Raw genomic sequence first — 13,255 nt, 5'->3', positions numbered from 1 at the left:
TGCAGAGAAACGTCGCGGACAGAGCGGGTGGTTATATACTCACAGGTTTGAGATTACGTCGGGCGAGGCTGGAGGAGGGGAAATGAAGAGAGAAAGAGAGAAGAAGAATGAGAAGCGGGAAGTGGGAGTGGAAAGGATTACAAAATTACAAATAATACCGTCGCCGGGCGTTACCGTCACTAACCAGCTTTGACAGCAATTGCGGGCTGACCGCCTGATATATCAGGTCACATTGGGCGCTTCTGTACCAATCTTTACAATACCGTACCGGAAGTACACCAGCCACTTACGCCACAACGCCCCACCACAGCCTCCGCCCAAATGGGAAACTATACAATGAGCCCGCCGGGTTCCCATCATGGACGACTCAAGAAGAAGGCAAATTGTCCAGATCTTCCGGCCTTGCATCTAGTTTATAACCTTCTATAGAATCGAAATCAATAGTAAGCCTGAGTAATCTCACATCGCTAAATTTCTAGATAATCATTATTCGTCTCCCGCGATCCGCCCGCACTTGGGCGTTGCCACCTGCCCGAGTCGCCGATTCGTGGTTCTCACACTCACTGGACAGAAACTAATGAACAGCGCTGAGCGCCGTTTGCTTGAAATTTCCAGGAGCCTCGATGTTTTTATTCATGCTTCCGTAAGGCGGCAAAAGCAGACACTTCAGACGCCCGATGTTACAGGGTACCACTCAGCCTACTGCGGTCTTCGTCCAATATACCACTATTGGCCCTTTACGCCTGGCCAGCCCTGCGGAACCGAAAGCCCTTTTAAACGGCTTACTATATTTGATGCTCGCGTGCCCACACTGCCGCAGTATCACGTGATTCATAGGTTTGAATATCATCAGGGTCTAGTAGTCTCAGATTTCTAAGGTACAGGTATAGTTGCTGCTCGAAACATCCTCAGGAGCATGTAACCAATTTCTTTCCTTATACAAACGCCTGCACACCAGTAATAGCGCGGCCCAGGATCAATGCTAGAACGAAATCAGTACTACTGTCAAGCCAATCGTGTGAAACGGACACTCACCGTGGATATCACTTTGTCCCTCGTATGTTTGCACCACGAATAAGTTCGCTGCGTGCCGACCAATATGGTATTCGTCACTAGTAGCATTTCCACCGAAAATTTCTTGGAGTCTGTTCACAGGTTAGTTTACCGTCCCAATAACGGGCGAGAAGAAAGGCGAGAAGAGAAGAGAAGAGCCCACGGGCAGAGTGGATATGCAACTTACATCCGAGAGTTGGCAAGCGCCCGGTCACAGTTTTGCCTCTTGATCAGTGAAATCATCTCGGGTGTGGATTTTCCAGCATCCTTCAGTCTGGCAACCTGGGTTGCAGCCAAAGTGCCATATGTAGCATCCGTGGCAGCATCCGCCAGCTTCTTCTGAATTAGCTGGTACTTTGCCAGCGGGTTGCCCTTAAATTGCTTCCGTTCCAAAGAGTATGTCCTGGCACGGTCAATGCAGTCCTCAAGAGCTCCCATGGCTCCAAAAGCAATACCCAAACGAGCACTATTGAGGCAGGTAAATGGTCCGGTTAAACCCTCGACATCGGGGAACATGTTCTCCGCGGCTACCGGGCAGTCATCCAACTGGATCATTCCTGTGATAGAAGCGCGGAGGGCGGTCTTGTTCTTGAGCGCAGGCGTCTCGATCGTTCCCGGTGGGCATTTGCTGCGCTCAACAGCAAACCCGCGAATCTTCCCCGTGCTTTGCAGTTTGGCCCACACAACCAAGACGTCGGAGATAGGCGAGTTCGTAATCCAAGTCTTGCTGCCGGAGAGGAGGTATACGCCCTTTTGCGTAGGGTGTTCACGCGCAGTTGTCTCCATTGATCCGGGGTCAGAGCCGTGGTTTGGCTCGGTAAGACCGAAGCAACCTGCCAGCTTGCCCTTAGCCAGATCCGGGAGAAGTCTGTCCTTGAGTTCCTGGCTTCCGAATTCATGAATCGCGGTCATGGCCAAGGAGCTCTGCACAGACATTCCCGATCTGTATCCCGAATCCACGCGCTCCACCTCCTTCGTGATCAATCCAGAGGCAACGGTGCTTGCCCCTGCGCAACCATAACCTTCAATACTGGCACCGAGTAAACCAAGTTCGCCCATCTCTTCAAGGATCTTTCGATCATAGTCCTCATTTCGATAGGCATCTATATAGAGAAAACAGTCAAAAAATTAGCAAAAATACCCTTCAGAAATGCAGCTCATTGCAGTGTAGAGATGTCGCGCGCACCGGATCACACGACTTACCCAGGACTCGCGGTTGCAATCTTTCTTGGCAATATTGTCTCGCAGTATCTTGAATCGCAAGCTCTTCCTCTGTATATAGCTCCGATGCGAGCAGGGGGTCCTCCCAATTGAAGGTTGTGGCATATCCACGCACAGCAGCGGTGCGAGGCACTGCGCGGACCTTGCCGAGCTGGCCTGCCGAGCGTGCGGCGGTACGGAAAAGAGAGGGGCTCATTATGCAGAAACAACAATAATATTATAGGTCTTCGTGAAAGCAATTGAGCTGCAGTATGGTTCAGGAAGTTGAGAGAAAGATAGTACGTAGTGGCGCGAAGAGGTGTTGCGGGGGAAGTTCTCCAGGAGGCAAACCTCGGCAATATGCTGGGAGGATCTCTAAGTGGCCGGCCAAAGATGAGACCAAGGGTAATGGTGACAATACAACACAGATTGTATTAACCAGAGTGTGGATATGAGACTGCGATACTCTACCTTTGAGCCTCGCTATATAGTGCGACTAACCCGAATTCCGCGGAGAGGCCTGGTGCTGCTTATCAGTATATCCGCGGGAGGCTGTTGCGATCCGTCGGAGATGCGGGCCAATAACCGATCCAAAGCCGGCAACCTCATTGGGGCCGATCTGCCACCCCAGAGATCCATACATACTATGTAACTTATATATTCATTCCATATAGATTTTAAAGGTCATTAAATTTCTATCAGTATAATACCGTACAGTCATAATGATGTCAGTCCGTAATAAACTGTCCCTTCCCAAATGGTCGCCGCATTACATTGCCCGAGGCGGAACTGAGCAATATGGGCCGGGCTTTTCCCTTAGCCTTCAGGGCGCGGCGCATTCCCGGCACCTGATGAAATAAAAACGGTCAGTGGAAGCTTTACAGTAGACATGCATGGTACCTGCTGCACAGAGCACCCTCGCATCGCCTCTCGCCCGGGATCTTTTTCAGTGTAATTGGGCTCCCGTGAAATATTAGTGCAGCAAGAGCAATCCAGTAAGATCCGACCAAGGATTTCCTTTATGAAACTGGGCCGTATCCGATGTGTGCTCCGAGGGGAAACACACGAGACAAAAGGCCTAATGCCAACCTCTGTATTTCCCTCAACCTGGGGGGTTCCTGCCGTGATCCAGAATATGTGGCAAAGTCATCAAGCCGGCATCTGAGATTGAAGAAAGTCGAAAACTCCAGTAGGGAAGTATTCCTCATCAAATCCCCACAGGTCAACCATCATAGGGTCCACGGAACCTTCAGAAAGTCCGTTTTGTTGTTCCACTTCGGATTCGATTCCATTTCCTCTTTCCGCGGATAAAGGGGCAACCCCTAAGAGGGGAGGTGGATGATTCAAAATCGTGTCGCGCTCGCCTAGCGGTTCCGCTCCAGGGATTATTACGGGCTTGAACATTGAAGCATTATCACGGGGCCTGTGTCCAGGGGGCTGTTGTGTGCCGCAGGTTCGCTTTTCCCATTCCTCAAGTCCCGCGAGCATTTTCCTTAAGCCACGAGATATATGATGGCTAAGATGGCGCTCACTAGCCCGCTTGCTACATGAAACCATCAGCTCAATGATTCTGCCGACCAAAGAACGCACATAAGACACGTCGATATGGAGGCCCGCGGACGCAATCGAATTTTGCTGACTTTGGGCGCTCTGGGTAGCACTCGAGCAGCCCTTGGCGGCGATCTTTAGAAGAAAAACAGCCGCAAATGTGATCATACTGTGGAGGTACAGCGGAACACCAACCAGAGCTCGTTGTATGTCGGGCTCATCCAAGACTACCATTAGTGTCCCGATCGCGGACTCAATGGCTATATTTGCGCGCTTCTTCCGTTCAGTAGACATGGGACGTGTCGAATTCGAAGAGTGGTAGGTTCGTAGCGCAACAGAATTTAGCTGCAAGCGGCAGAAATTATAGTGCAGAAATACAGCTTTGTAAGGGTACGCACCAACATAGCGACTTCCGGCTGCACCAACAGGCGATCAGTAAGGTAACTCAAACGTCATGGCGACGGGATATTTAATGATCATACCTAAACGTGGTAGCCATGCGGATCGCCAATCCCCGAGGTCGGCGTCAAATTTGTCTATCATGGCAAATTCACTTTCTGGAACCTCTAGGTCAACGTCAGGGCCGAAGGCATGGTATATCCTAGTGAGTATAATGAACAAATCCACCTGGCTGTGTAGGCGGAGATCAGACTGCGATACCGATGGGGAGAGTATGAAGGTGTGATGATTGGTGATACTGTAGTCTTCGTGAATTATAGGTGGACGCCCGTAAGCAATAGAGAAGTGATGTTCTAAAGTCTAAGGAGATCAGCATCTATTAGAATATCATGAGAGTAGGGAGCGAAACACGCTTACATAGAGGAGATACCAAAGTCTAGCCTGTTCTTTGTGCTCCGGTGAGCCCAGCGTGGCTCTTCGGTAGGCTTGATGGAGGTTACGTTCCGTCGCAATCCGCACTGCATATCCCGACAATTTCCAACTCACATCGGCAAGCCAGAATGCCCCTATACACAATGCGCGCAGATCATCTAATGTATGATGCCTGTCGAGCATCGATTCTGACGCCAGCTTTGCGAACTCGGTGTAACATGTATCGAAAGTCCGCTCTTTGTTGGGTAGGTGGAGAGCGGTTACAGCGAAAATGGCAGCAGAGAGCATAGAAGATGAGTTCCGCAAAGATGTGAGATCCTTATGCACAAGCAATATACCATCCCATAGATAACGGTTGAGGACGCGGTCAAAATGATCAAACAATTCCTCTGCTTCTTGTAGGTCTACTGCTCCACGGGAAACAAAATCCGTTACGAGATCATGCGCATGCTGTCGCTCGGGCGAACTAGCTCGGATATCACTCAGCTGAGTCACTTCATACAAACTTCCCATCGGGGCAGTAACCAATGACGTTGAACCATTCTCTTCCTTGTCAATAGCGTATTGTGGTGGTGGTGGTGGTGGTGGCTGTTGTTGTTGTTGTTGTTGTTGCAAGGTGGCTGTGGGAGGGTGCCGTTTCTCACGACCAGCATGGGCTGCGATATAAATTGGCTCAGTCGGTCTATGGCCCATAGTCGGGGGGGTATCCTCTACTGAAGCCGTTGACTCTTTGCGAGCTCTCTTTCTAGGAGGCGGTTCAGCCGATCTTCCGAACGCTTGGTAGTACGACAACTCAGGCAATTGGGCTTTTCGAAGTAAATCGGCCATGGCAAGCTCAATAGTCGACTTCCATCTGCAGTGTAGCACAAAACCAGTTAGCAAGTTCGTATTGTATCACAGGCTGCATTTTGAGGATTAATATTTACTCTGCTTCGTCGTCAAGCAATGTCTGGAGGCTCTTGTTGACGACACACTCTAAGCCCATCCGGCGACATCGTTGACAAATAGTCTCCCCCGCACCCATATCACATCGGACTTTATGCCGCTTGCACTCTGTACAAGCACGGATCCTTCGTGATATCTTTGGGACATGGTGCGGGCTCTGACGGACCTCACTCTCCGACTGGGATTGCTGGATGGCTCCCTGAGGGGACGAACCCGAGGACGCCTCGCCATTGGCTTCAAAGTGAGGTTGACTCCTTTTCATTGTGCAACGAAGGTGCTCATCGCCTAGGATGGGGCCGCTGTCATCTATTTCCCAGGGTTCTCTCTGCCTTATCGCCTGTGAATAGAATCTATGCTATGAAGCAGCCGCAGACGATTCAAATGGGGAAAAGGAGGGGGAAAGTTTGGCGGGTTGGAGAAGATCGGGGCCGGTCGAATCTACTGCTTCTCTCGGAGAAGGCTGACACTCAAGCTGCCGCTAGGCCCTGTGACCTGCAATTTGTCTGCGGACACCGGAGCCGAAGTGCAGGGAAACGAATTCCGATAGGCAGATATATGGAAAAATTACGGCAGTCTTCGCCAGGACCTCATCAGTCATCTCAGATTCCGTTCCAAGGTCGGCTGGCGTTCCCAGACCCAATCCTCTGCAGTCTGCACCCAACTCCGAGCCTTGGACCGGAAACTTGGGGAAGTCAAGTGGGGTTAGTCACGTGAAATAACGCTTGCCGCCGCTATTCCAGATACGGTCTAATGATGTCGGCGCGTTCAACGCGTTCCTCCGGCCGCGCCTGGCCCTCTTGCCAGGATATGCTCAGCACCTCAACCGCAATTCTGTGATCTTGGCCCCATCCTGCTGTGAATAGGCCAGAAAATTCAATATGGGTATTAAGCGTGAGTAAATGCCCTATCCTTGTTATCAAATTAACGTATTTCCGTATCTTTGCTCATTGCTGCCGTGATTCCCAGACCTCTACCAAGTGATCGCAGAAAATGCCCCAGATGCTATCAAAGCAGGAGATATCAAGGCTCACTTCGGCCGAAAGGTCGCCATCGTATGTTTTATCAGTGTTATATTGAATACTAAGGGTCATCTTGTTGTGGCTAACCTGCTCTTTTCGAATATAGGACGCGTACGTTATCACCTGGCTACGAGGACTAGAATCGCCGGACATCCATGCTGATATGCCACAGATCGATGAGTATCTATAGTTTCCTCATTGCGGTGCGTTCGGAAGGCCAGCAACTCATGAGCGACACCGGAGAAACTACGTCGCACCTTATGGGCATGTTTTACCGGACGCTGCGCATGGTAGACAATGGAATCAAACCTCTGTACGTCTTTGACGGAGCTCCGCCGAAGCTCAAGTCGGGTGAACTAGCCAAGCGAAGTGCACGGAAACATGAAGCTACCGAAGCGCATGAGGAAGCAAAGGAAACCGGTACCGCGGAAGACGTCGAAAAGTTCTCGCGGCGGACCGTACGAGTGACAAGGGAGCACAATGCCGAATGCAAGCAACTTTTGAAGTTGATGGGGATCCCGTATATCGACGCTCCCACTGAGGCGGAGGCACAATGTGCTGTGCTTGCGCGTGCAGGGAAGGTCTACGCCGCGGCTTCCGAGGATATGGACACCCTGTGCTTTGAGTCCCCCATCCTGCTGAGGCATCTTACCTTCAGTGAGCAGAGAAAAGAGCCCATTCAGGAGATCCACCTGGACCGTGCGCTGGAGGGGTTGAACATGGACCGTGATCAGGTACGTAGCTTATTTCGCGGGGTGTGACGCTCGGTTTGCTTATTTCTCTGCCTGATATAGTTCATCGATCTTTGTATACTGCTTGGATGCGACTACCTAGAACCCATCCCCAAAGTTGGGCCCAACACTGCCTTGAAACTGATACGGGAATACGGCACCTTGGAAAAGGTGGTTGAGTCCATCGAAAACGATTCCAAAAAGAAATACACCATGCCAGAATCCTGGCCCTACCAGGACGCCAGGGAGCTTTTCATCAGCCCTGATGTCCGAGACGCCGACGATCCCGAATGCGACTTCAAGTGGGAGGCACCTGACGTCGAAGGCCTAATCGATTTCCTGGTGAAAGACAAAGGCTTCAACGAAGACCGCGTGCGCAATGGCGCCGCCCGACTACAAAAGAACCTAAAGAGCGCACAGCAGTCCCGTCTAGAGGGGTTTTTCAAACCCGTTGCCAGGACGGATGCAGAGAAGGCAAACCTCAAGCGCAAGCACGACGAGAAAATTCAAGAACAGAAGAAGCGCAAGAAGGAGGAAACTAAGGCGAAAAAGGAGGCAAAGTCAAAGCCTCGAGCTGTATAGGATCTCGCTGTCGAGATAATAAAAGGGACACGACCACATGGCTGGGATGGGCGTTCATCGGTGTAATTACGTACTTCGGAGTGAGGATTGAAAATTTGTTCGCAACATTAGTTATATAGACACATACCTAGTGCCTTGATGCCCAGTAACATCTACTCCCTTGTCTAGCCACGTAAATGGCCGTTGTAGCTCCGCTGAAAGGACAACACAGCTCTCTATCGTGGCTGCTACCGAGATAGAGGTATCGCGCCCTCGCGTAAGGAAGCTACCAGTGTCTAATATAGAGACTCAATTGTAAACCAGGCCTCATCAGTCCGTCGTGCACTGTCTACATGTTATCTGTACTTTTGCGCCTCGTGATCTGACGCCCTGAGACTATTGTTTGTTGTTGATCTGCTTTGCGTGTGGGGCGCGCGTTGCGCGTAGTGCTGAGCCCAATTCGCAAAACACCACGGCCATGTTTGATGTTGTTTGGTACAGAGGATGCTGTCGTGTGTAATAAAAATGTAGACAGTGGGTTCAAGTACTGGTGTTTGTCGAGGTTGAAATTGGTTTTGTGTAAATACATATGGTTATTGGTTATTGCTGGATGGAAGGAATATATATTTTCAGAAACAGGTGTCATGATATTCCGTCCCTATTCTTTTATTGTTAACCAACCAGCTTTCCAGGGAATCAATACCACGCTACATATTGACCAATTCAATATATAATAACCAGTAGACTACATATACAGTCCCACAAAGCGTTATTTCCAATTTCCGAGCCACGATGTTGTTGCGCTTTACAGCCAAGCATTCCGCGGCTGTTTGCGGCCGTGATGTTAGTGGACCGTGACGGATTCAGGCGCTGAGATCATCATCAACATTCAACAACCCTGTAGCTTATGACTACGTTTTCTTTGTTCCGCATAGACCAGTAATAGATCGAATGTTGATTTAGAGCAGGAGCATGGGCCTTGCCTGGACCAGCTGCCCGACATCAAATCTCTTGGCTCGGGTGCTGTCCAGAGTCCAGAGTCCAGAGTAGAGAATCTGGGGAACAGGACAGTGGACCGTTGCTGTCAAGGTCTTGTTCGTCATAATCCAAGTTACTGAACTCTAAAGCGAGTGTACATGGGTTTGCACTGCGGGACGCACAGCCTCGCCAGCCAAAGTGGCGTGTAGTTACTGCGCGATGCCAGTCAACAAGAGCGGACAGCCAACCAAGCAGACGGACAAACCACGGATCCAGATCTGGATCATGCAGCAGCAGAAGCGGAGGTGCAAGCTGGGTGGCCCGACTGAGAACCGAAACCTTAGAGCAAACTGCTTGGGCCCATAGTCATACATCACCTCCCCTCGTGACCTGTTTTGAGGGTCCGTCCAGCCCACGAGGGCCCCTTTCTATCTAATCCATCACCTCCCAGCGCCCGGATGCAGTAACTCAGAGAATCCAATGTAAGGGGAGAGATCTACCCGTATGTAGAAAGATACCTTAGAGGCTCAGTCGCCGACTGGCTTCAACGCTCCCACGCAAAATGCGAGGAGGCAATGAGCTTGATTGAACCGCAGAGGTTGTTGCATCATTGACTGGAAGACCGCCTGGGGCTCGACCAGATCAGTTATTTCGAAGCCGTAGCGCGACTTCCACTCCACAAACCAGGATAAATGGAAGCGCCTGGATCAATGTAAGAAGTACGATCATCGACAATGTGCCAAAATACCAAACTGGGTGGGCGCGCGTTTTTGTGTGTGGAGCGACAAACGCACGGGAACAAGCTACTCAGGAGTGATGCGACTTGAAAGAGCGCAAACAGTCGCGACTCTCAACGCCAGACGAGTGTTCGAAACTGCTCTGCTGGAATGCCCATCGAGTGCCGATCGAATTAAAGTACCCTACGAAAAAAGACGGGGGATGGACAGAAAGGGGGATGAAGAGTCTGACAGAAGACGCGTTGGAAAGTTGAGATGATTTGGCGCAAAGGGAAAGCGCCGGGCAAGAGGCAGACGAACACCAACATTTTGACGATTGTTTACTGCTGAAGCATAAGGGATTAAAAATTCCAAAAAAATATCTGAGTAATCTAGATTGGCCAACCAGCGGGGCGGAAAAGGCACAAATAAAGAAGAAGCGAGAGCGAGGCGAGAAAATGGAGGGAAGAGAGGAGTAGGCTTGACGTGTTTTGCTGGTTGCGAGTGATCCTGTGTCAACACCGGCTGCCCTATATAAAGCGCGCATGCCCCGCGGCCTCCCTCCCCTTCGCTCTCGATTCTCGACTCTTTTCTACTTCCACCATCTCTCCACCTGCACTTCCCGTCGCCTGTCGCTGATCCCTCAATCTTCAAGATCTTCTCATCTTCTTTCAACTTCCTTTTTGGTCATCTCACCTAACCCTCCTTCACCATGCCTCCCAAGAAAGCTACTTCCACCGCGGCCAAGAAGTCGTCTGCCGGCCCAACCCACGCCTCATACCGTGGTATGTTTTTACTGATCTTTCCACACCACGACTTCGCGTCATGGTAAATTGAATATCGCTATAGTCGCGAATAAATGCTGATTCGTTTCATCTAGATATGATCAAGGTCGCCATCCTGAATGTGAGTTAATCACGTTGCTTCTGGGCTACCCTTGGACGACGCTCTCGGGCGGGAGCAACCCCCCGACCGTGACACGTCTCCCCAAGATGATCATCCCAACACCACGTCGAATTCTTAATTTTTTCATCGTAATATCGATCGCTAACCCCTTTTGCTTCAGCTGAAAGAGAGAAATGGTAGTAGGTATGTTGTTTTGATGTTCCTGACCGCCCCAATTCAACCCGCTGCTCAGCGGCCTCGCGACCTCGTCGTCCCCTGTCATCACCACCTTGTCGCGTCGCAAACTAACCATCGAATCTTCACAACAGCCGTCAGTCAATCAAGAAATACGTCCAGGCCAACAACAAACTTGCGCCTGCTTCCCAAAATGCCTTTGATAGCCAGTTCAACAAGGCGATCAAGGTTGGTGTTGAGAAGGGTGATTTCCTTCAGCCCAAGGGTAAGTCCTATTTTTGTCGCGCACCTCAACTCACCACTCTTTTGCATTGTGCCTGCTTCCGCTCGCGCAGGGCATTTCTCCTCCGCTTTAGAACCTATGTTTCCGCTCTATTTCACATTTTTTTGTGTTTATCAAGTAGATGTACTAACTCGTTTGTCAAGGTCCCTCTGGCCCCGTGAAGCTTGCCAAGAAGGAAGCTGCTCCTAAGCCCGCTGCGAAGCCCGCTGCGAAGGTAAGCGTTCTCGTCTTTGGGTTGTAAGGTGTTCGTTGCTGACCCATCTTCAGAAGCCTACTGCTACCAAGGCTGCTACCACCAAAAAGACCGCCACTAAGAAGACTGAGAAGGCCGAAAAGGCTAAGCCCAAGGCCAAAAAATCAACCGCTGGCGTCAAGAAGTCTACCGCTAAGCCCAAGGCCAACACCGCAAAGCCTCGCAAGGCCACCACATCCGTAAGTCGCCACCATGATAAACTCTCTTGCGTTCATTACACTAACTTCCAGCAAGGCACCGGCTGTCGTTGACAAGCCGAAGGTCGTCAACGTGACCAAGTCCGGTCGCAAGACCACGACGACGGCAAAGCCTGCCGAAAAGGCTACCAAGAGGACCTCTAAGAAGGCTTAGATATAGAGCCATGCTTTGGAGATTGTTTTGAGCGTCCTCTTGATGTTTTGACTTTTGGGTTTACGTGATGCGCTTCGGGATATATCTTAGGTTGTGCTCCCCTTCCTTTCTGATGTAATTTCTTTTGCTTGAGAGTCTTTTTGTGGTGAGTCTGGGAATCTTTGGTTTTTTCTTTTCTTTCTTTTGTTGGTTGGGCTGGCGTCTTGCGATGGATTCTTGGAATGGGAACTGCTGCTTTCTTGCTGTGATCTCACTGTGAGGTTTGGGATCCAATTGTTGCTATGTCTACGTCAATATTTCGTTCTGCTGTTCGTGTTTCCTCGTAATGAATCAACCTACTGGTCTGGCCGTAGGGATCCGAGTGCTTGATAACGTGGTACTTGATTTCTGGTTAAGCTGTTGGATTGTAAAAGCTATACGATTGCCTTAAGCGTGACTGACATTGGCTAGAAATTACCATCACGTCCTTTACTTTTTAGGCTACATAGATTCCGGCTGTTTTATGTGCACCAGTGGTGTGCTGCTGTACGGTGTAATATGAGCATGTTGAAGTGAGGTGGGAAATTAGGGTTGGAAGCATAAAATTATACATGCGGATTGAAGTTGGTCCGTTTTTATGCATGACACCGATCTGTTCTTGGGCTCGGCCCAAAAGCACCATAATGCCGTGGTCGGGTGCAATAACTGGGGCTTACAAATAATAATATATTGTTTGACAAGCGGAAAAGCGATTTATCAGTATCTTAACTGGACAAGTAGTAGGATGTTCAGTTATGAGAAGGGTTGTCTTGGGTTGTATTGTTTCTAAATATAAGATTACATGTTATACTGGAGTTGCACAAGATATCATCGTAGATTGATGATTTAGCCTTTCAAATTGAGTTCTCTCCCCGTCTGTCGACTCGAAAAAAAATCTGTTTTAACGCGAGAGAGAAGTTTCTATAAATCCCACCTTCGAATGAGCTGAAGGAGCACCAACCCAATTGTATACCTTAAGGTAAGACTGACAAAAGAATAGACCAACGTGAGAGAATTGAGAAGCTGAATAGTGGAGTTTGCATGAACCACGGACACGCCCCGTTTCCCCCTGCTTTTCAGGAATCCCCCGACAACTAGGCAGTAGCAATAATAGCAACAACCAACAAACAATCAGGGGTCGTTGTTGTATTTATTAATTTTGAGCTCAAGAGACCAGAGCTAAAATGGAGGAAATGAATACTATTAATTACGTTGTATACTTAAGCCTGAGGAATAAATAAATACCCTTGATTTGTGTATATTACGCGCATTTACTGCAGACTTACCGTACCAGGACCGCCCTGCCGGCCTGCCCAGTGCGCCTCTCTCGACTTCCCAGACGCTTAGAACTAAGGCTGTTGCTGTCCTCCGTCTTCCATCATCGCTCTATCGATTCTTCGCTCCGTCGTTCTTCTCCCCCCGACAACCCGCCCCTCGTCTCCCCCCTTCTTGGATATTCTCGTCTTGTCCGCCTTATCTCCTCAATCCTCTCTCCATAGCTACACCCTCTTGCGTGTTACTCATTCCCGCCTTCCGACGAACACGCTGTTGGGATCGCTGTCTTGTTGACCCTCGCCTTATCACCCTCCTCTGTCTGCCGGAACATGGTAATCGGTCCATAAATCATCTGCCACGCCGCGGCTGGCCGCTCTTGGAACCTCGAAGTTTTTTTTTTTTTTTTTTTTTTT

General features: G+C 49.9%; 4 protein-coding genes across 4 annotated transcripts; 2 read left to right on the top strand and 2 right to left on the bottom strand.

Annotated features, from left to right (window-relative positions):
- Positions 1-935: 935 nt before the first annotated feature.
- ASPSYDRAFT_56678 (acyl-CoA dehydrogenase) lies at positions 936-2,470 on the bottom strand (the record flags this gene model as incomplete). The annotated part of the gene is made up of 4 exons (XM_040849252.1): positions 936-982; positions 1,036-1,145; positions 1,241-2,156; positions 2,257-2,470. The coding sequence occupies 4 exons, from the start codon at positions 2,468-2,470 to the stop codon at positions 936-938; spliced, it is 1,287 nt and encodes a 428-aa protein (XP_040705155.1).
- Positions 2,471-2,928: 458 nt separating this feature from the next.
- ASPSYDRAFT_43302 (uncharacterized protein) lies at positions 2,929-6,221 on the bottom strand. Its single transcript, XM_040846619.1, has 4 exons — positions 5,559-6,221; positions 4,618-5,485; positions 4,284-4,560; positions 2,929-4,217 (listed from the first exon to the last, which is right to left on the bottom strand). Exons 1-4 carry the CDS (start codon positions 5,837-5,839, stop codon positions 3,403-3,405), a joined length of 2,241 nt encoding a protein of 746 aa, XP_040705154.1. The 5' UTR covers positions 5,840-6,221; the 3' UTR covers positions 2,929-3,402.
- Positions 6,222-6,364: 143 nt separating this feature from the next.
- Positions 6,365-8,113, top strand: fen1 (multifunctional nuclease RAD27). Its single transcript, XM_040846618.1, has 5 exons — positions 6,365-6,468; positions 6,544-6,629; positions 6,703-6,707; positions 6,769-7,330; positions 7,391-8,113. The coding sequence occupies exons 1-5, from the start codon at positions 6,456-6,458 to the stop codon at positions 7,907-7,909; spliced, it is 1,185 nt and encodes a 394-aa protein (XP_040705153.1). The 5' UTR covers positions 6,365-6,455; the 3' UTR covers positions 7,910-8,113.
- A 2,158-nt stretch (positions 8,114-10,271) lies between these two features.
- On the top strand, positions 10,272-12,037 carry ASPSYDRAFT_825188 (histone H1/H5 family protein). The gene is made up of 8 exons (XM_040851157.1): positions 10,272-10,410; positions 10,463-10,488; positions 10,649-10,671; positions 10,797-10,927; positions 11,089-11,159; positions 11,213-11,230; positions 11,529-11,639; positions 12,000-12,037. Exons 2-7 carry the CDS (start codon positions 10,465-10,467, stop codon positions 11,547-11,549), a joined length of 288 nt encoding a protein of 95 aa, XP_040705152.1. The 5' UTR covers positions 10,272-10,410; positions 10,463-10,464; the 3' UTR covers positions 11,550-11,639; positions 12,000-12,037.
- Positions 12,038-13,255: the final 1,218 nt, after the last annotated feature.

Source organism: Aspergillus sydowii (assembly GCF_001890705.1).
Source record: "Aspergillus sydowii CBS 593.65 unplaced genomic scaffold ASPSYscaffold_3, whole genome shotgun sequence".
In the NCBI taxonomy this organism is placed as follows: Eukaryota; Fungi; Ascomycota; class Eurotiomycetes; order Eurotiales; family Aspergillaceae; genus Aspergillus; species Aspergillus sydowii.
This window is presented reverse-complemented; position numbering and strand designations above follow the sequence as displayed.